This window comes from Bidens hawaiensis, unplaced genomic scaffold (assembly GCF_021521415.1).
Source record: "Bidens hawaiensis isolate Kalapana, Puna unplaced genomic scaffold, B.hawaiensis_p1.1 tig00026670_1, whole genome shotgun sequence".
NCBI lineage: Eukaryota > Viridiplantae > Streptophyta > Magnoliopsida > Asterales > Asteraceae > Bidens > Bidens hawaiensis.
Window position 1 is genome coordinate 162,555 of NW_027494301.1, and position 22,850 is coordinate 185,404.

The following is a 22,850-nucleotide window of genomic DNA, read 5'->3' on the forward strand; positions in this document are numbered from 1 at the left end:
TACCCCCGTTTCATGTATTTATGTTTTAATTTCATGTACTTCCATTTAAGGATTTTAACCCAAATTTGATTTAGGCTATTAACATAAAATAATCGAATCAAAAAATAAATTAACCAGATAAACCGAACCGGTTAACCCAAAACGGCTGGTTAATTTGATTATAGCTAATAATCAAACCGAATCATGCACACACTAGTTCATGTTAGTTTAAAAATTGAAAATTGTCAATTTTGGTATGTATGATATAAGTATTAAAGTATAGTTTCATTTATGGCATAAAACACCTGATATAATCAAATCCAAATCCACCACCAATTTATTATTATTCTCTCTTCATCTTCATAGACAATCAATTAAAAAGTCAATCCAGCTATCGTTGACCGTCGTGAGCCGAGCCAAGCCAAACCAAGCCGAGTTTACAAATGACTCGGCGATGCTCTCATTGCAGCCACAACGGCCACCACTCACGCACGTGTCCGACACGTGACAGCAGTGGCGTCGTCAAGCTCTTCGGCGTTAGACTCACCGACGGCGGCGGCTCAATCATGAAGAAGAGTGCCAGCATGGGCAATCTATCTGCTCAAGCTGCCGTTCACCTGTGACTTCTGACCATATAGACGACGGATACATGTCTGATGATCCAGCTCACGCTAAACGCCGAGCCGATCGTAAAAAAGGTTAGTTTATGTTTTAAATTGTATAATTTAATTTGCAGTTAAATTTGCCTTTTTCACCATTGATTTTGTTTTCATTTGATTAGGTTTGGTATAAACGGGTTCGGGTCAGTTTCAGGTCGAACCCATTTAACTAAACGGGTTAGGTTCAGGTAAACCCTGCGGTTTCGTGGGTTGACCTTGTCACCTTATTTATATCTTATTGTTATTTAAAAAAAGGTGTTTTATTGTAATAAGTTAAATTGGTTGGGTAACTTATGCCAAAATTTAAAATTAAAAGCTACAGTAAAAAACTAAATTAACACAATATTTATAGCTAAAATGCAGTTATTTTATATAAATTTTTATTTTTTGTTGTACAATGTAAATTTTAAGTATTAACATGTGAAAAAAAAGTTCGAGTCAAACGGGTTGTATTTGGGTCAACCCATGAATATGCGAGTTGTGTTCGAGATCATGTGTCTTTCACAACTTTCGGGTTCGTATTGGGTTGGACCTGCGAACATGACTTGTTTAACACTGAAGAGGTAGGTCCCAGCAGAGGTGGTTAGGACCCGCAAGACTTCCTTAAAAGGAGACGTCTGCGCAGTTGAACACGCAAGACTCCTTAAACGGACGTCTGCGCAGTTGAACCCGCAGACTTCACCATAGGGACGTCTGCGCCGCGACCTACCAAACCCGCAGGACCCACCACGCTCAGAGTTGTGACGACCTCACATGCGGTACGCAAGCTGGTCCCGCAGGAAATGCCTCCCTATGGTTTCCAAGTATCCGCCTGTTCCCGCAGGTGCGGATACACTCCATTAGGGACTGGCCACCCGCGCAGCATGGCTACACGCATAAGGACTCAAACTCGTAATAATTCAGTAGTCACCTGAAGAAGGAATGAGCAAAGCCGGGAACATTCCCGCATAAAGGCGGGAGGGGGAAAACTCCCGCCTAAATGAGCCAGTCCGTATAATAATGGATGATCTTTTGTGTGATACCTGACGAGGTATGGACAAAAGATCTGACCAACGATACGACAGCTCACTGACAGCAGCATGGCAGACAACACGCCACAGCACTGTGACCAATAGCCGCCGCCTGCTCACCAACTCCTGCCATACCACGTGCCTAGCCTGTAGTTGGTGGAAAAGGAAAAGTGAACAGCACGCCTGGTCACTGTCAGCCGCTGCCTATCCACCAATTACCAGCAGAGCACGTGTGTAGGCCACAGTTGACAGAGTAGTAGGCCGGCTAAACCTCCTTGGAAACCCACCTTCGGCTATAAAAGACATCAAATGGTATTATCATTTCATCATCTAATATCTTGTATAATTTACCTGATAACTGCTCTAGTACTCTTAATATACTTTTATATTCAAAGAGTAATATAGACTGATTCTCACGCCGGAGGGTGGTCACAAGGAGGAACCCCCCCCTTTCTTAGTGACGAGCTCACGGTGTCTGTTTTGCAGGTTATCGGAAGAACCATCTTGCCGGAATTAACCTCTCGTGGGAAACGTCTATCTAACCCTCAGGTTACTCGTAATCTGTCGGGGTTCGACTGGTGTTTCTTCATTGGCGCCATCCGTGCATAAAGCTATAACTTTATTTTTCTCCAGTTTTTTCAAAATTTCTGGAAAGATGGTTAAGGATACTCCGGTCCCAAAACCGAGTAACCAAGAGACTCCGGTAATTATGACCCCAGCTATAAGGGGGAATACCGAGTACACAAACTTTACGAACACTACCCCAGCTACCCAAGCCGGGGCAAGTGAAGTAAATAATCAGACACTGGGATTCACCGATACCCAGTTAGAAAATCAACAGACGAGGCTCCCCTGCCAAACACTCGATGAGGTTAAAGCGTGGGCCGAAGCACGTCAAAAAGAGTTCCAAGCTGAGTTGGATGAACGTTTACGTTCACTCCAACAAGTGGAAGAATTCGAGTACGACGATGATTCAGAGGAATCCGAGGAAGACGCGAACCCTCGTCATAGGGCGAAAGGGAAGCGTAAAGAAACGGATTCCCAACCGAGAAGGCGTTTTGGAGAAGCATTCAGTCCAATAAACGTGGGCAACAGCCCACGGGACTTCTCCAAAACATTCACGCCAACTGCGGCAAGGGCGGGAAAGTCCAAATTCGCAAGGGACATTGCGGAAGCAATCGCCCCAAGAAGTGCCAAACAAATGTCCAACATAGGCACGCACGATGGTATTTCTGACCCTGACGATCACTTGAACAGATTCATCGCGGGGGCGACCGTCAGTAACTGGACGGAACCCACGTGGTGTTATATGTTCCAAATGACGCTGGTCGGGGCAGCTAGAGCGTGGTTCGACCGTCTGCCGGTCCACCACATCTACGATTGGGCAGACTTCCAACAGAAGTTCAGCCAACACTTTAGTCAGCAAAGAAAGTACACTGAGGAGCAGTGGACAATCCTCAAGTGCGTCCGAGAGGAGGAAGAATCTTTGCCTGACTTCATCACTCGCTTCAACTCGAAGAAGCTAAGCCTGGGCAACGTTAGCGAAGATCTCGTTCGCGCCGCTTTCATCCAGGGCGCAAACGACCCGGAACTCATCCGCACCCTGACGGGCAAAGATGGCATGCCATCCACATGGGATGCCATCATGACCGCAGCTAAACGCTTTGCGGAAACCGAGAGGCAACTGGGTAGAGATCTTCCACAGAGCACGAACCTCTACACCCAGAAGACGAGGGAAAACAACGTCCTTACCGCCCGATTAAACAAAAAGCGGAAGCTGGGCATTTGGCAGTCAAGGGTAAACTTTGACACCCCGTCCGGTTTCCAACATCGGTTGGGCGGAAGAGATAACGTGAAACCGGAGAAGAACTCCAGGTGGACGCCACTCACAAAGAGTGTGACCGAGATATTCGCCACGGAGGAGCTCCCGTGGCCAAAGGCTCCGTTTATCCGGCATCGCCACAACGCTGATCGGAGAAAGTATTGTGATTTTCACAAAACCAAAGGCCACAACACTGAAGAATGCTTAGACGTAAAGGACTTGGTCGAAGCATTTGTCAAGGATGGGACACTCGCGCACCTTGTGGCGAAGTGAGCGTCGAGCAGGCTGATGCGTGAACCCCAGCTGGGGAAACGCACGAATAAAAATCGCAGCTTCAACGGAGACTACATACTGCGTAAACAACGAGATCCCGAACAAGATACATGTCGGCTCGATGGTGCTCCCATCCAAACCACGCCTAATGGGAGCTCAATTACACAGTTTGTATGTAGATCAATTCCAAATTTGTAAAGAAAAGGCCTAGAGCCACTTCTAATGGAAACGATTCTCCTTCAAATTGAAGCTGATGATTTTACATTTATATTTTATGAACTTTGCACATGGAGATGCCGGTATCCGCCGCATCAAGTGAAGAATCGTTGCGCAGGGAAGGCGGCAAAACCCGCACAAACCCAAAAGCATCAAACCTTCACGCAGGTCAGTTAAAGGGGAAAGGTTCAGCCATCCCACTATGTGAAAGTGCCGGTATATCCGCATGAATCCTGGTAGAGGAAGCTGAACACTAACCTATTAACAACCACGCGTTGAACGGTCGATTCGAACACTAATGCCGGTAGTCATCGCATCAAGAAGAGTCATTGCGTGGGGAAGGCGGCAAAACCCGCATAAACCCAAAAAACGACAGAACATTCACGCAGGTCAGTTAAAGGGGAAAGGTTCAGCCATCCCACTATGTGAAAGTGCCGGTATATCCGCATGAATCCTGGTAGAGGAAGCTGAACACTAACCTATTAACAACCACGCGTTGAACGGTCGATTCGAACACTAATGCCGGTATTCACCGCATCAAGTGAAGAATCGTTGCGTGGGGAAGGCGGCAAAACCCGCATAAACCCAGAAAATGACAAGACCTTCACGCAGGACAGTTAAAGGGGAAGAGTTTAGCCATCCTACAAGTGCAAGTGCCGGTCCTATCCGCACACTCACAAAGGGGGAAGCAAAACTTCAACCTACTGTCAACCACATTCAAGGTTAACTTATTCTAAACACTTGGGAAATCGCTAATTTAAACTAAGTATGCAAGTCAGATAAGGTTTATAAAGCAATGAACCCAAAGGAAATAACAGTCTTATCCACAAAAAGATTTGTATTTCACAAAAGATATATTACAAGAATGGCCGGGTAACTACCCGCCTACAAAACAAAATCTAGTCTATCCTAGCAGCGGGAAGGGATCTTCAGAATCAAGCTTCAGGACCACTTCCACTTGGACCCGCCCCATCAGTAGAGCGTGGCGGTTCAAGGAAAGCCTTGAGGATAGCAAGTCCATCATCAGCAGCAGCGACTTCCTTCACCTTCTCCACCACCGGATGCGGGAAGGCGGCATATTGGTTCACCGCTTGGTCATATGCAGCTTCGGTGTCCACATCGAACAAAGGGAAGTTGGAAGGCGGGACGCCTTTCTCAACGAACCCTAGACCAAGCAGGAAGCCGGCCTTTTCCCCATCCTCATGAGAAGCGTTGAGGGCTGCGCTCATGGCATCATCGTAAGTAGTCTCTGAGAAGACCCGATGCACAACCTACAAAGAAAATACAAGTGTCAAAACACCTTTTCTATGTACAAAGGAAAGCGTGAAGACGTAAAGCTAAACATACCTGAGACAACGCTTCTCGAAGAAGCCATTCCTTGGCAACCAGAGCTTCTTGGAGGGCGGCTTGAGCTTGGGTGCGGGCGCGTTCGGCTTCGCTTTTGTTAAGGTTGGCAAGTAGCACTTCCTTTGCAGCAGCCTCTTCAACGCCCTTAAGCTTCCGCTCGGTGTGGTCAAGCACGCCCCTCTGGTCCAGGATCTCTTGGAGCTTCTTGGCATCTTCCATCGCCAAGGCATCATGAGCACGTTGGAGAGCCTCTAATTTGGCCTTGAGCTCCTCGTTCTCCACGCGTAAAGGCTCAGCAACGGCTTCAGCCTTGGTGGCCCTCTCGGTTGCGTTCCTCGCAGTCTCCTTAGCCAGCCGAAGCTGTTCGTTAACAGCTTGGGCAGCCTTGGAGCGGGCCTCGAGTCGCTCTTGAACCTCAACCTCGAGGGCCTTGAAGGCCTTCTCCTTCTCCGCAGCAGCTGCGGCCAACTGTTGGTTCTCCTCCCGAAGAGCCCGCGCTTGAGATACTTCCTTGGCGCGAGCTGCTTTCAACTTGTCGTTTTCACGACAAAGCAGCTCGACGCGCGGCTGCATCCGGGCCTGGAGAACCCGAAGCTAATTGGTTAGCCTACCCTCCTGGTAGCTAGCCATGGCTTCCCCCAACGCACCATGGGGAGCAGCGTGGCGAGCCCATTCCACGCACTCCACAGGGGTACGAAGGGTTGTTCCTCGGCGGATGTTCCATCGCGGAACATACACTTCATTGGAATCCGACACTGCAAAAGAAACAAAGCAGTTAGGAAAAGATGAAGAAAAAATATAAAGGCCAAAAAAACCCTACGCACCTGTAGGGTCGATCACAGGCTGATTGCCACCGAACCCATCGCCTGAACCTAAGGGAAATCCATCCAAAAGGTCGGGCAGATGGGAAGGTGACAAAGATTGGCGAGAAGCCCTGCGCGTACCTGATGGGCCGGCCGTCGTTGCCGGTGGCGGAGGCATAGTAGCGGCCGCCGTGGTCGCCGCCGCGGTCGCCGCCGCAGAATCCGCAGCAATCGTAACCGCCGGCTCGGTGAAAGAGGCTGTAAAAATCGCACTTACCACCGGCGGTGACGTCATCTCAGCTGGAACAGTCGGCTCAAGGGAGTGAGCAACTGATCCAGCGGAAGCAGGCGCAGGCGCCTGGGTCGTCGCCTCAGGTAGGCTGACCGAGCCTACCGTCATCGGCGGAGGGGTACTCCTCTGCGCTCCACCCTGGAATGCGTCAACATCCACGCCTACACTAGAAGATTGTGTCTCAATAAATTTATAAAGTGATAAATCTACAAAGATAAGGATGTTTGTACTTACGGGTTTTCTTGAGCCTGAACGTACGGACGGGCGGGGACGAGCCCGATGGAGCCGGTCTCTTGATGCCGGTCACCGTCGTCGTCGTTGGTTCTCCGGAGGTAACAGTCGTAGCCTCCGGAGCAGTGGTCTTCTCACCACCGGGGTTCCCCGCCACCTCTTCACTATCTGACTCGGTGTCAGATAGAAGCACCGGATCAGCTGTGGAGGCCACCTGCTCCTTCCCTTTCCCGCCGGCAGCCCTCTTCTTCCGCACCAACGGAGGACCATCTGCGGATTCCTCAGAAGAAGACAGGATGTCAGGAATTCCAGCAGCGGGTACAGCATTGAGGGGTTGGGGATAGAGTATCGCCTTACCTGGCCGCCGGTGGCTTAGGATCTCGTGGCCCAGCGGATAGACCTCCACAAACCGATCCGCCATTTGTTCCAGGATGGGCAACTCGTTCTCGTCTAGAGCACGAGTACCCACCCGCACGGGACCGTCAGCTTCCCGCGGGTACAGGAGCGACTCCAAATCGTTCCCCTCTGAAAGAAAAGAAACAGTTAGAAGACAAACTCATATCAGCAAGAAAGACAAGACATACCATAAGGAATAGAGTTCAAACCGTATTCGAGAAGGATGGGAACCCGAGACGCCTCCTTCCACACCCGGCTCATCCCCAGCATCACCATCCCGGACTCCGCAAACAGGTAAACCGGAGATTGGACCCGGGATATCTTCGAAAACCATTCCGCCTCCTGGTAGTTGGTGGCGTGAAGGCTCGGAATTGCTTGGCCATTTTTAAACTTCATGGCAATGGGGATGGCGCGGGCAGAAATATAGAAGAACTCCCGCTTCCACGAACGGAGACTGCGCTCGGTTGCGCAAATCTTCAAACCCTTGATCCGGGTTGTCAGGGTGTACCACCCCTGGATGCACCTCCAAGTATAGAAGGTCATCAGGCGGTCCACATAGGGCTCAATGCCCAGAATCCGGCACACCCACTCGAAGTGCCGAATCTTGGCAATCGCCATCGGATGCACCTCGGTCAGGTGCACACCGTGCCTCTCCAGGACACGGTACACAAACTTTGTCAATGGGAACCTAAGGTTCCCATAAACGAAGAATGCAGCATATACCCCGATCTTGCCGCTGGGGGCATCGTACACAGTCTGCTGGGGTTCAGGAAACTCAGGCTCAAGAGACTCAAGCATGAATTTCCTGACGACGTACTGGTACGGATCGACAGGTAGAGCACACTGGCACTCGCCAGCAGTACTCGTATCGTCGACTACAGCTTCAGCATCATGGGAAGACATATTGCAGAGGAAGAAGAAACGATTTCGGAGGAATGCTCAACTGAATAAGAGAGTATTCACCAGAAATCGCCTTAGAGATGAAGAGAAGAAGTGAAGGTGTGAATTACAAAGGACCTTCTTCCCCTTTATATAGTGATCGCAATTAATGCGATGAATTTAATGCGGAGGAGAGAGAAATTGAAGGTGCAATGAAACCGTGACATGTGGCACCAGGCAAGCTGGCAACAGCTGTTGAAAGGACGAGTGCCATTAATTTTGCGGCCACGCGCCTGAAAAATCGCGCCCACGCGCCGTAAAAAGCGTCTGGAATGACCATATAATGTCACGTCGCCATAACTTCCAGCACGTCCTGACACAGTCAGAAGAAACCGTCGCACGACGACTGTTCTTATCCTTTCACCAACTCTTCAAATTTCAAAGATTCAAAAAGATTCGAAAAGTAAGCGGGAAAAACCCCTTACCCTGGCTATCCAGTTGACCGTAAGACGGCTGCGGGTACAGTGTTAAGGCAAAACCCTTCACATACCTAGCACCCGCAGGGAACAGAGGCCAAGAATACCCAACTATGAAGTCGGGTGCGGGTACAGTGTTAAAGCAAAACCCTTCACATACCTAGCACCCGCAGGGCACGGAAACCGGAAAAACCCAACTATGAAGTCGGATGCGGGTACAGTGTCAAGGCAAAACCCTTCACATGCCTAGCACCCGCAGGGAACGGAAACCGGAAAAAACCCGACTATAAAGCCGGGTGCGGGTACAGTGTTAAGGCAAAACCCTTCACATACCTAGCACCCACAGGGAAGTGAAGCCGAGAAAATCTTGGCATTCCACCCAACTACAAAACGGGCACAGGTACAGTGTTAAGGCAAAACCCTCCACATACCTAACACCCGTAAAAAGTCATACCTCGGCACCCAATTGTAAGTCGGGCGCGGGTACAGTGTTAAGGCAAAACCCTTCACATACCTAGCGCCCGCAGGGGATTAAACGCCAGGAACACCTCGGCAACCATAAGTCAGGTGCGGGTACAGTGTTAAGGCAAAACCCTTCACGCACCTAGCCCTGCAGGGATTTAACGCCAGGGATACCTTGGGAGTAAAGTAACTAATAAGACGAAGTGCGGGTACAGCGTCAAGGCAAAACCCTTCGCATACCGAGCACTCCATGGGAATTGAAACCAAGAAGGATCCTCTGGGCCATGCTTGCAGAAACGGGATTAACATCCCCGCATAGCGGGAACGTCAAGAACTAGATTGTTGGAAACTTCAGGATGGAATTGGTGGTTATAACATGATTGATCACTATGTTCAAAACCACCAAGACCTCATGGAGAATCTAAACAAAAGGTTCTAAACGCTCCTGACTTGCGGGGAGGTTACAGACCTATCCGCATCATCCCAGAGATCAAGCAGAACATTGGGAAATTCTGCGTGACATTGGGAAACCCGTGGGTAAGACTTCCCGCGGAAAACCCATAAAACTAAACCCTTTTCAAAAACCCCTAGCTTAAGTCCAAAAGTTCACCTCACTTTATTAAACATTCATGAGAAGAACATTGGACTGGGGGGACTTGAAGAGGTAGGTCCCAGCAGAGGTGGTTAGGACCCGCAAGACTTCCTTAAAAGGAGACGTCTGCGCAGTTGAACACGCAAGACTCCTTAAACGGACGTCTGCGCAGTTGAACCCGCAGACTTCACCATAGGGACGTCTGCGCCGCGACCTACCAAACCCGCAGGACCCACCACGCTCAGAGTTGTGACGACCTCACATGCGGTACGCAAGCTGGTCCCGCAGGAAATGCCTCCCTATGGTTTCCAAGTATCCGCCTGTTCCCGCAGGTGCGGATACCCGCCATTAGGGACTGGCCACCCGCGCAGCATGGCTACACGCATGACTCAAACTCGTAATAATTCAGTAGTCACCTGAAGAAGGAATGAGCAAAGCCGGGAACATTCCCGCATAAAGGCGGGAGGGGGAAAACTCCCGCCTAAATGAGCCAGTCCGTATAATAATGGAGGATCTTTTGTGTGATACCTGACGAGGTATGGACAAAAGATCTGACCAACGATACGACAGCTCACTGACAGCAGCATGGCAGACAACACGCCACAGCACTGTGACCAATAGCCGCCGCCTGCTCACCAACTCCTGCCATACCACGTGCCTAGCCTGTAGTTGGTGGAAAAGGAAAAGTGAACAGCACGCCTGGTCACTGTCAGCCGCTGCCTATCCACCAATTACCAGCAGAGCACGTGTGTAGGCCACAGTTGACAGAGTAGTAGGCCGGCTAAACCTCCTTGGAAACCCACCTTCGGCTATAAAAGACATCAAATGGTATTATCATTTCATCATCTAATATCTTGTATAATTTACCTGATAACTGCTCTAGTATTCTTAATATACTTTTATATTCAAAGAGTAATATAGACTGATTCTCAGGCCGGAGGGTGGTCACAAGGAGGAACCCCCCCCTTTCTTAGTGACGAGCTCACGGTGTCTGTTTTGCAGGTTATCGGAAGAACCATCTTGCCGGAATTAACCTCTCGTGGGAAACGTCTATCTAACCCTCAGGTTACTCGTAATCTGTCGGGGTTCGACTGGTGTTTCTTCAAACACCGCTAGCGTTGATACGATATGTCACGCTTGCCCGTTGTGCTAGACACGATTATGTGTTTTGCTTGACGCGTACATGGCACATTAACTAATTGTCCTGTTTAGATATAGGCTACACATTATGGCTTGTTTAGCGACCTGTTTAAGGACAGGATAAATATCACGTAGTGAATCCACTAAGTAGGACATATATAATTTATATATACAAAAAAGAGGTTTAAACAAGTCATTAGCAGGTTAACCGGTGTTTAACCTGTTTAGACACGCATATAAACAGGCCTTAAACATGTTGACCTGCTTAAGACATGAAATGTGTTAAGCCCAAACCCAAACTTGTTTTAACTCCATGTCGTGTTAACAAGTCCGCATCAGAAATTGCTAGCCTAATTAGCATATTCGCCATAAAAATGGGTGAAATCAACCGTTTTCTATCGGTTAAATATGGGATATTTTGATATCTTTATGACGATCATCATTAAAAGTGATTTACATGCCATTGTAAGATTGTAACTTGTAAGCCTAACTTACTAAAACTGTGAAACACATTAACTCATTGAAGCTGTATTGTGTTTGAAAACTTTAATACCAGCACATGAAGATAAACACTTGGTCCATGATAAGAATATACAGTTGGTAAACTAATGCAATAAATGGCTATGCATTATTGTAGGTACACCGTGGACCGAAGATGAGCATCGGTTGTTCCTACTTGGCCTCCAAACATTAGGCAAAGGTGACTGGCGTGGCATAGCGCGTAATTATGTCTTATCGAGAACTCCTACACAAGTTGCGAGTCATGCACAAAAATACTTCATTCGACAATGCAGTTCGACCCGACGAAAAAGGCGTTCTAGCCTTTTCGACATGGTAATTTGTCTTGCTTCTTAATATCAAATTAATTAGTTTCCATAAGTTTATATTGTGTAGATTGTTTAACACGGTGTGTCCCGCAGGCTGCAGAACCACCGGAAGATCATTTCTTGCTGCCACCAGCAGCCAGTGCGGATCATACCGACAACTCTAATGAATCAAATCAACCATTTGAAGCTTCTACAAGTGAAATGTTAAATGAAAACATTAAAGAAGAAGCATTAAAACCACCTGCGAACGAGCTTCCGCCAATAATACCCGCTTTTTTCCCTGCTTACATACCGATTCCATTCCCCGTGTGGCCACCAACGATGGCCCGGTTAGATGAACCAACTAATTATAACAATGGTGGGCTCGATGTGTCACACCATCGGGTCGTGAAACCAATCCCGAGTCTATCAAAAGAGCCCATGAATTTGGATGAACTAGTCGGGATGTCGAAACAACTAAGCTTAAAAGATTCTGACCATCTTAATAACATCGAGCCGTCACCGCTGTCGTTGAAGTTACTGACCGAACACCCGAGACATTCAGCGTTTCATGTAAACAAGAGTGTCGTTGGTGGTAACGGAGATGGTTTCGGGGCTGTTTGATGTGCTTAAGGTTAAAAGACGAGGTCCGAATTCGTATCGGAATTATCCAATAATCTAAAAATCTAAATCCGAACTATTCGAAATTTCAGTTTTTTTTGTAATATTGTGTGTTTTGTTCTTTATATATATTTATATTCTTTTATTTTTTGTGTAAGTGTGATGGTAAAAATAATATCTAGGCGGTGTTTGTCAATAATTACATTTTTTTTGTAATATAAACAGTATTTTGATTGATGTTATCATGTTAATAACTATTTACTAGTGTTTGTTTATTTTGTGTAGAACAGCTAGGGGGGAGTCGGGACGATCTGGTAAACAAGTCAGGACGGGTTCGGGTCATAAGCAGTGATTTGGTTGATTTTAAAACAAGTTCGGATCAAAACAGATCTTAAAAGGATCATTAAATGATAAATGAAAAAGAAAATAATAAGTCAAGCAATACCTTATGTTTGATAACATAAAAAATGCATTTATTAGGCACAATATCTATAGGATTACTATAAGCACATGTAATGAGTGTTCACCGATGACAGATATACGACTATGAACGTCGCATTATATAGTTTTGGTCATGACCATTTATGTTAAGTCGTTCGAGGTTACAGACAAATTTGTGCGAAAACGTAACGAATATGTGTACATATATTAAATATTTCATTAGATTATATGATGTTTAAGCATGTAGTATTATGTATTGCTCCGCGCATTCGCAAGGACTCGATTCTATGTTTTTCAAATTATATAATATTTAAATATAACAGATTTTTTGTTTGTATGATATAAAAATTCATTAAGTTAGTAGAGCAAATAATTTAATTGTGAAAATTAATTAAAAAAATCAAAAAAAGTAATGACATGAAAACGCAAGGACGGATGAAGTTGGGGATCGGGTAATTATTATCCACATCTCTTACATTAGATGTTAGACTAAATTTCTGCTACTTAAAAGAAAACACTTATTTTATTTTCTTCCTTACGTCAATACCATAAAATTCCCTCAATATCGTCATTTTGTTATCAAATTATTTTTTATACCAAATATAATTATTTATTTATAATTTTTTTTAGTTAACTTATTATAATAAATAAAAGCTTTGCTAATATAAAATATTTATAGAAATTATAGTATAAAAGGAATGAAAATGGTGCTAAAATATAGGCTAACATCTCTAACTCGGATCTTGTAAGGGCGGACGTCATATAGGCTAAGGTTTTCCTCTAAGGACGGCATTGTAGAAAGTCTAAAAGCCATTGAGTAAATGATCGAAATATTGTTGATATGTGTTGGTGTCTTTAATAAAAAAAATGATATATGCTTGTGAAAGTATATTACATATTTAATAATTTGGACGAGGTAATCTCCTAAACACACCCTCATAAATACTTGATTAATGCCAAAAACACATTCTCATAAATCTATTCTAAAAGACTACTTATTAATTATCCACTTTTGAGACTCAAACTCGTATTAATCTAATCGAAATAAACATCGATCAAATATCAGTTGGCCAAGTGGCCATCAACATTAAAAGTGTTTATTAATTTAACAAGCAAATATAACTTTAACCTGTTTCTTACCATGACAATTAGCACAACTTTCACTAAAACCATAAAAGTGACTATTTGTATAGGGGCATTTACATATTTCCTCTTTCTAACATCCTTAATTACATATTTTCCCAATAGTCTAAATTGTTTATTATAGTTGCACCTATAATTATAATTCAACTTAAATATGTGTGATTAGTTGATGTTTAAACCTTTATAAATATTTTTTGTTAATAAATTTTGATATATTGAATTATTATCAGAATATATTTATATAACGTTTATAAACTCGTTATAGATTTGCTTTTAAATTCTTAGATCATTTTTAAACTTTCTAATTTAATTTCGAGTTATTATTCATATATCGTTATACAGTTTACTAGGTATTTGTCTATCTTCAAACTCTACCACATGTTAGCTTAGGGGTCCGTCATCAATTACCTCTCACGTCACCAGGAAACACTTTCATTATCAAGTATACGTCACTGTCCATCACTAACGACAAAAAATAACACAAACCGTGACATGTAAAGAAAACATTCACTTCATAATCTTTATTTGACATATTGGATTAATTTAAAAGCAAGGCGCGAGACATACACCCCAATATTGTTTTTGACTGCTTGAAGTGATGTCCGATATAAAGGCACATTTGGGGCACAGGTAAAAACAACTTAGGGGGTGTTTGGTACAGAGAATGGAAATGGAGAGTAAATAGAAATGGAAATGGAATTGTAGAGAAAGAGAATTGGTATGGAGAATGAGAATCATTTCTCTTGTTTGGTACACGAGAAAATAAACAGAGAACTCTACCATACCCAACCCCACCTCCACCCAACCTGACACCACTCACCACCGCAGCCCCACCACCACAGCCCCACCACCACCAGCACCACCACCACAGCCCCACCACCACCAGCCCCACACCACCAGCACCACCACCACAGCCCTTTCTTCAACCACAGCCCACCACCACCGGCTGCCGCCACCAAACCCCCTTCTTCAACCACAGTACACAAGAAATTAAAAAGATTCAAATTTTTGGAACATAAGATATAGAAAAAGGAGGCTCAGATCTGTCATCACTGCCTCTTTGGAGATTTTGTGGTGGTGGTTGTGGTGGCGATGATGATGATGATAATCAGAAGCCACCTGCAACCACCGCCGATTTCCACCACCACTGTCACCCACCTGCGACCACAATCACCCGACCATCTGAAAACCCTAACCTACCACGAACCACCACTTGAAACCCTAATCTCCGTTCACCCGTACCACCTGCAACCTACAACCGGTTACCATCTCTGTGTTCACCACTGCGAACGGCGGAGACGGGGTGGTGGTTGCAGACTTGGAGACGAGGTGGCGGTTGCAGACTTGGAGACGAGGTGGCGGCCGGAGACGAGGTGGTGGCCGGAGACGAGGTGGTGACATGCTATGAGGAGGCTGCTGAGAAATGGATTTCTCTTTGTTTTAAAGAGAAATGGAATTCTCTAGTTTTAGAGAAATAGAAAGAGAAATAGAAATGAAAAGTGGAAAACAAACAAAAGAAATATTTCTAATTCCATTTCTCCCCAATCAATTCTCTGTACCAAACACCCCCTTAAGGTGTAGTCTAAGAGGCACATCTATTATACTTAGAAATATATTATGCATCAGAATGTTTATCAGAATGTTGTTCATATAACCTTTTAGATTATATATATGGTTTATGTATTTACTAAATTGTATATAAAGTTTATTTATATCCAGATTTTAGATATGTGATGCTAGAAGCTTGTAAACAAATACAAAAATATTATATATAAATATATATATATATATATATATATATATATCTTACGTCTTGTCTTTGATTTTTTCTTTTTAAAAAAAAATCTTTTTGACAGGGAAATGAAAATATTTCATTATGTATAGAAAATTATTTGATTCTTGCATTTCTTTAAATAATTTCTCATATTTGGCATGCATAGTTATTTAAGTCTCTCGACAATGGAAATGGGAGATTACTGATAAGCCAGATGATTCGCGAACCATATTCTTAAGGCATTTTGTTGCACTTAAATATATCACCCTCATGATAACGCAAACTTCGACATATACCATTGTGTTACTAACCATATTTGGCATGCGGGTATATACTGTAAAAGTACTTTTCTTAAACTACTTAGGCGGTAGGGATCGGTTATTGATGTGAGACGGGTCCAAGGTTTTGAGACATATGAGGCAAAAGCGATTTTTTTTCACAGTAGCAACAAGCGAAATAGGAGCAGTCTAAACCGTGAAAATGGAGTGGGCCTGACTACATGTATTAAAACACAGTCTAACACGAGCTAACAAAGTAAAAAAAGCTTTAGATTACCAAATCCTAAATACAATCTTCCTTGAGATAGAGAGCCCCTGCCTCTTTACTTCCATCCGATACAGAAAAAGACATCTCTTCCTTATGTTTCGCTATTCTTATTTTCTAGTGCTGATACATTATACCTATTTTGATGCAAATTGCCAAAGTCGATCTTCCTACTTTTTGTTTCCTCTTATTCTTCCTTGGACAGTTCAAATAAACTTCGTCTTTCTTTTCCAACTTAATAGAGAATGTCCCCATCGTAAATATGATTGATTACGGGTTCGAGCAACCACACATTGTTTCATAAATGATAAAACCAAAGCAATAGTCCTCCGTACTCATATCGTAATAACGAAAATGGCTAACACAATGACACGTTAGAATTCGACGAACAATTTCTTTTCATTATATTAAATTTTAATGGTAAATGTTAAATGTTGTTCCCCTTCGTAACGTTAATTAGCAGCCCAAGCTGATTTATGAGTAGCTTTAGCGGATATATCTTACCGGTTACAAAAAGAAAACAATATTAAATATTTTTCTTTAATGATAACTCACACTTTCGTTGATCGTTAAAAACAATAATGATAAGTCACACGTTCTCTAACAACTTCTGCCTTTTATTAAATTCGGTTACTAACACTTTCAACACATTAAGTGGCTTTCTCACACATTTATCAACTTTCTTGGTCAATAAAGTCAAAGAGTAAGCACACAATTTGTGTACATTCTTCCAGCTGTCAAAACATGTTTTGATAAGTATACAAGTAATCACTGCTTTTACATGAAACAAACTTTGTGTCAGACAGCTCACAACCTAGTTACCTCAATTCCACGTGTCAGTACATAAAATCTTTGTCACCCCTTTATATTGTCACCCAAACCCTAAAGATCAAAACACGTTGTCATACATATATCTCTCTCTTTCTCTCTCACACACACATACATTCTCTCTCTACAAATTTAACCTCATTTTAATCAATCAATGGCTTCAAGCAGCAAATCACCATCAACCAACTCCTCATCGGACTCCGATACCGAGATCTACATGATCCCCAACGAACACCTCAACGTGGTGGTCGGTTTAAGTGATCTGGCAGTTGGTGGAGAAGAGGATTGGAGCGATAGCAATGGATCGGGTGCTAGCGAAAACGGGGTGTGTGTTGGGAAGAATAATGGGTTCCTATGGGGGGTGTACGAGGCGCAAGGTGGTCGACAGTATATGGAGGATATGATGGCGGTTGTGCCGGGGTTCTTGAGGCTGAAATGTGATGTTTTCGGTGGTTGTACGGCGCCGGAGTGTCGGTATGCGATGGTGGAGTCGCCGATTTATTACTTTGGTGTTTTTGACGGTCATGGTGGTTCGGAGGTAAAAAGATATTAAAACCTTTATGATATTAATATTAATAATTAATAATAATTGATAAATAATAATCATATACCTGGATATGATATCTCAAAACTAAAGTTAATTCAGTTAGAGATTATTAATATCATTATATTACAACTCAGACACACAACATTTTTTTATAAGTTTACTAAAAATAGTATTCTTTGTATATTTATAATTAGTTGTACCAATTGTGAATTTTATTTTTTAATTGGGAATAGCTAAAATAGAATTAGGGCTTTTAAAAAAATATATAATTTAATCGTCTAAATGACATATCTACAAAATGTGTATACATGTTTTGAATTATAGAAGATTAACTAATTAACTTATAGACATTTGCTTATGGAGGTAGATGTCGAAGCGAATATGAATATTGGTATACATGTTTCACTCGTGTATGTATCGATCACTAAGTTCATAAGCTTGTTAAGTGTAAAAGATGCATGGATTTGGTGGGTTAATGATTAGAGTTTATGTCAATACTTCAAATAATTCAGCAATAAAACCCTTGAAATGTTTTAAATACAGGAGGTACTAGCGTAACTGAACCACAAAAAAACGATACGAATATGGATATATATATATATATATATATGCGTGCTTTCATAAAAGATGATTATGTTGTAGTCATTGGCTCATTGATGATACATACACACACATATATACATCTATATCCGTATTCGTATCATAATGATTCTATATCCATATTCGTATTGTTTTTTGGTAAAGTAAATGATACATGAAATTCCAATGACAAACCCCTGAGATCATATACACACATACGCACACAACATTTACGTTATAAGTTAATAAGAGCACACATTAATATAACACACAAATACAAATAGCTAGACATTGTGTAATTTAAAACAATGAAAAATGAATATGGATATATGTATAGATGTATATGTATTTTCATAAAATTTAAATAAGTATGTATTGGCTCATCAATGTAGATTTCGATGTCGATATGAATTAATATGGTTCACAATCCAACTAATTTAGTATGGAATTATGTTTTACTCACAAAAACTATACTTATACTTCAAAGCATTGATTTTGAGGTGCTTTTCAAACCTTCACATGTTTTGGATCAGTTCAGGATATTAAATATGTAAATTTGGACTTTGAATATAAATGATATGAGATATACCACATAGAAGGGAAGGTTAAAGCCTCTTAAGTTACTAGTTTTAAAAGCTCACACATTGGAGTGTTTAGCCTTGTAATCTTTTAATCAAAGGTTAAGTTTTCGAATACTGTTTTCTTTTCCCTTTTTTTAAATTCTTTTAGGTAAAATTTTCTTAAGATACATGTTTTTTACACGTTTTTTAAAGGCCAATGGAATCACAATTCAGTCCGGTAAAAAGAAAAATCACCATCCCTGTGTGGCGAAAATGCACAACGAAAAAGTATAATTGTAGTGAAAAATTTTCTTAGATCCGCCACTCACTAAGATACTAAAAATTAAGAATAATATTACTTGATGAACACACTTGATTTTATAATTCATAATGCTTAATAAATGTATAAAATCACACAAATATTTAAGAAGACACTCTAAACTACAAGAGCAAGTTCTCCATATATATATACAGAAGAGGAATGCCTTGCTCGAAATATATATTCTCACTCAATGGACAGTGAAGTAATGAAACACCATTGGAAATTAGCATTTATAAATGATGCATGTCTATGATATTTGATTCTATATAATTGTTCCTCGCATCGTTGTTTTGATAAAAGTTGTAGTAACGCTCTCAACGCGTTTACTTTATTTAGGATATAAGTCTGGATACTTATCATCATACATATTTAGATCTTACTGTAACAATTTCGAGAGTTTATATTATTAGGTTTTCTTGTACGAATGGTATGAATGGATTTAAGATTTTCCATATAAAAGAGTTGTCTTTCAAAATTTGTTACCATTAGAAAGAAGGTGACATTGACAAAATATAGTATGGAGATCTAAATGGTTTTTGACTCACTGATAATGTGACACAGGTTAGTGAGTATTGTGCTCACTCAATGGACCAAGCTGTTAAAGAAGCTTGGGAATGCGAAGGTGATACGGATATATGGACTAGAAAGTGGGAGTCTGCACTTTCTCTAGCTTATCGGGATATCGATCAAGTTTGTATAAATAACTTTTCATCAGGTTCCACTGCCGTTGTCGTGCTTATTTCCCCTTGCCAGATTGTGGCTGCTAATTGTGGTGATAGCAGGGCGGTTCTGTCTCGCGGGTCCTACACCATTCCGCTCACGGTAGATCATAAGGTCTCTTTCAACCTTCCTTGTCTTAAATTTCAATAAAATTTGTGTTTCATTCCAAATATGAAACCATCAAACTTATAAAAAAAATATGATTTATGGTAATTATGCGGTTTATAAATTCTGCATTATGCGCATCTTACAAATTAATACGGTTTTTAATTTCTATAAAAATTGTTGTGAGTAAAAGCTAAATAATAAAGTTGGCTCAACGTGCTGGCCACAAGTTGGCTCGAGCTTTTGACGATTCGAGCTTGAGCTCAACATTTCTGCTAGTTAGTAAATATCACATCAGTAATTTTTGGATGATTAACAAAAAATGACTTGCTACCGGTTGAAGAGGCGATTCATAGCTACATACAATCAATAATAAAATCTTTTTTCTAGTTTCGATTTTGCTAAAATTCCGCAAGTGTTTTGTTTTAACAGCCTAGCAGGTTAGATGAGGAGGAAAGGATTATTGAGAGTGGAGGTTTTGTAGTCCCGGACCAGTATGGCGTATTAAGAGTTGATGGCGTTCTTGCCATGACGAGGGCCATAGGTTCGATATTATTCTTCCCATGTTTTTATTTTTTTCTAAATAATGATATCGATTTTCAATAAATATGATATATTTTTAGGGGATCGCTCATTGAAGCCATCTGTCAGCGCAGTTCCTGAGGTTACTTTTACAACAAGGACCGACGAGGACGAGTGTTTGGTGATTGCTAGTGATGGCTTGTGGGATGTCATGTCGACGGAGGAAGTGGGGAGTATGGCGTCTGGTTTGCTTCAACGTACACGGGGACACAAAGAAGATGCAACAGGTTATGTTGCAAAATTTCTACATCAGCAAGCTTGTGTACGATTCAGCAGCGATAACTTTTCGGTTATTGTTGTGGACTTAAAAATGCAGCCTTAATATGTTGCAGTTTGGTTTAAAACTTTTGTTAAAATGTTTTGAGGCTTGTTAGTCTATTATTTATTCTCGAAGTTGGTTACCAGGGTAGACATTACAATATTGATAGCAATTAACCATCTTATTTTAATTGATTTTACTTGTAAATTGGTAATGTGGCATCATTTGATGCCATGCTAGCTAGCCACCGTATTATTTGCAAATATATATATATATATATATGTATATATAATTAATGCTTGTTTGATTAAAAGGTTAAATTAAAGTTATGAGTTTTTTAAAAATGTATATATTTAGAACTTAAACTTGAAACTTGTATATCACATCAATTGCCAAGAAACATACATGTATACTTGATAACATAATATAAGTCACATAGTATTTTTTTTAATGACATAAATAATAAATTAAACTGCTTGGGCACCGGAAATAATAAGACCAAAATAGGGCTACTTAAAAAGCTTACAGATCGCTTGAAGTTTGCTCGATCTAAACTTGGTCGAAATCAAGTCGTTTGTAAACAAGCCAAGCCGGAGCCAAGTTCTACCCAGCTTGTGGCTCGCTCATGGCTGAAAGAAAAGTTAATTATTCTCTTGATCTTGAAACCTTTCGTTCGGCTCGTATAAAAGTTAAACTCAAATTCTTATACATACCATACTATATTTTAAAATATGCAAATAATGATTTATGCAGTTTATAGATTCTGTATCATGTGTATCTTACAAATGTTAATAATAAACAAGTCGGCTCAAGCTTTTGACGATTCAAGCCGAGGCTCAACAATTCGGCTGGTTAGTAAATATCACATCAGTTGCTACCAGAAACATACATGCATACTATATGATACATAATATATCGCATCAGTAATTTTTGGATAACTAACAAAAATGACTTGCTGCCAGTTGAAGAGGCAATTCATAGCTACAATCAATATTCAATAATAAAATAGATTTTGGTTTCTATTTGCTAAAATTCTGCAAGTGTTGTGTTTTAACAGCCTAACAGATTAGATGAGGAGGAAAGGATTCTCGACAGTGGTGGTTTTGTAGTACGAGACTCGTGTGGTGCATTGAGAGTTGACGGTGTTCGATATTGCCAGGACAAGGGGCCAATAGGTTCTATAATATAATTCTAGCTTCCCTTATTTTTATTTATTTGTTTTTTAAAATTGATATTCATTTTGAATATATATGACATACTATATTCAGGAGATCGGTCGATGAAGCCTTATGTAAGCGCGGTTATATCCTGAGGTGTCTTGTACCATCAGGACGGATATGAAAACGAGTGCTTGATAATTGCAAGTGACGGTTTGTGGGATCTCATGTCTACTGAGGAAGTAGGAAGTATGGCTTTGGTTTGCTTCAACGTACGTGGGAACGCAACGAAAATGCAACAGAATATGTTGCAAAGTTTCTTTATCAACAAGCGTGTATGAGATTTAACAACGATAATTTCCGTGATTGTTGTGGACTTAAAGTTTGGTACAATCTTGGAAAGACCGGCTATGAGGCAGGGCCAGGTGTCGACCGACCCCACCCCAAAATCCTGGTAGACCTGAATTTTTTTTTTCTTAAAATTTATGCATATATTTTTATAAAAAAAATATGATTCTTAATGTTTAAACTCAATTAATCAACTAATCTAAGACCTACAATTGTTTTCGTCTACAGCTCAAATTTTGTTCACAATTCTCGGAGACAGCGTAAATCTTACCAAGTTAGAGGACAGCATGACAATAGTTTGTGTTAAAAGGTTGTTAAATTTATTACTCTTATGTTTATTCTGTGTTTTTTTATGAATGGTGGCTGTGCTAAATCTGAAAGTACAGGTTAAAAGAACGCAATAATATGATGGAGAAAGGGAATATTCTCCTTCTCTTGTCCCCTAAAAGTCACAAAATCATATTCTGATCCCTTCCCACCCACCCATGATAAGTTTTTGTTCTTTGTAAAAAGCAATAGATGTGACCATACAATATATAGTGTGGAAAAAATATGAGAGCGAATCATCGGATACTTGAGGAATAGAAGTCGCAACTTCGACTTATATAAACGTGTCGGGTTTAAAAAAACAAGTTTAGCTAACCGTAGGAGTTTAAAATTGTTCGAAACTCATAAATTTTTATAGTTAGTTATTAAGATTACTGTTGGTTTTTAGAACGATTATAAATGTTTCTTGGTCAATCCAACCCGACCTTCTCAACTCATCCATCTTACCGCCTGATATATGAAATAGTTATTTGAACTTTCTCAAGATAATTTTAAGATGTCATAAATTATATTCTCATCTTTTATGATGTAAATAACAAAAAAAAATACTAAAGTTTTGGCAAAAGTTTGATTTTTCTAAAAAAATTTAGAAAAAAAAAAGTAAATAGTGG

At 41.3% G+C, this 22,850-nt stretch overlaps 1 protein-coding gene and 1 pseudogene across 1 annotated transcript; both read left to right on the forward strand.

Moving 5' to 3' along the window:
* Positions 1–422: 422 nt before the first annotated feature.
* Positions 423–12,007, forward strand: LOC143573903 (transcription factor MYBS3-like; annotated as a pseudogene).
* Positions 12,008–16,533: 4,526 nt separating this feature from the next.
* LOC143573904 (protein phosphatase 2C 56-like) lies at positions 16,534–21,719 on the forward strand. The gene is made up of 7 exons (XM_077058669.1): positions 16,534–17,271; positions 19,303–19,575; positions 19,999–20,110; positions 20,190–20,333; positions 21,161–21,258; positions 21,465–21,582; positions 21,676–21,719. Exons 1-7 carry the CDS (start codon positions 16,888–16,890, stop codon positions 21,717–21,719), a joined length of 1,173 nt encoding a protein of 390 aa, XP_076914784.1. The 5' UTR covers positions 16,534–16,887.
* The last annotated feature ends 1,131 nt before the right edge of the window (positions 21,720–22,850 follow it).

Excerpts from the sequence above, each read along its gene's own strand:
- LOC143573904 (XM_077058669.1), top strand. The coding sequence starts at position 16,888 with ATGGCTTCAAGCAGCAAATCACCATCAACCAACTCCTCATCGGACTCC. Across the intron at positions 20,111-20,189 it reads TGCCATGACGAGGGCCATAG|GGGATCGCTCATTGAAGCCA; the intron begins GTTCGATATTAT and ends ATATATTTTTAG. Across the intron at positions 21,259-21,464 it reads GAGGCTCAACAATTCGGCTG|CCTAACAGATTAGATGAGGA; the intron begins GTTAGTAAATAT and ends GTGTTTTAACAG.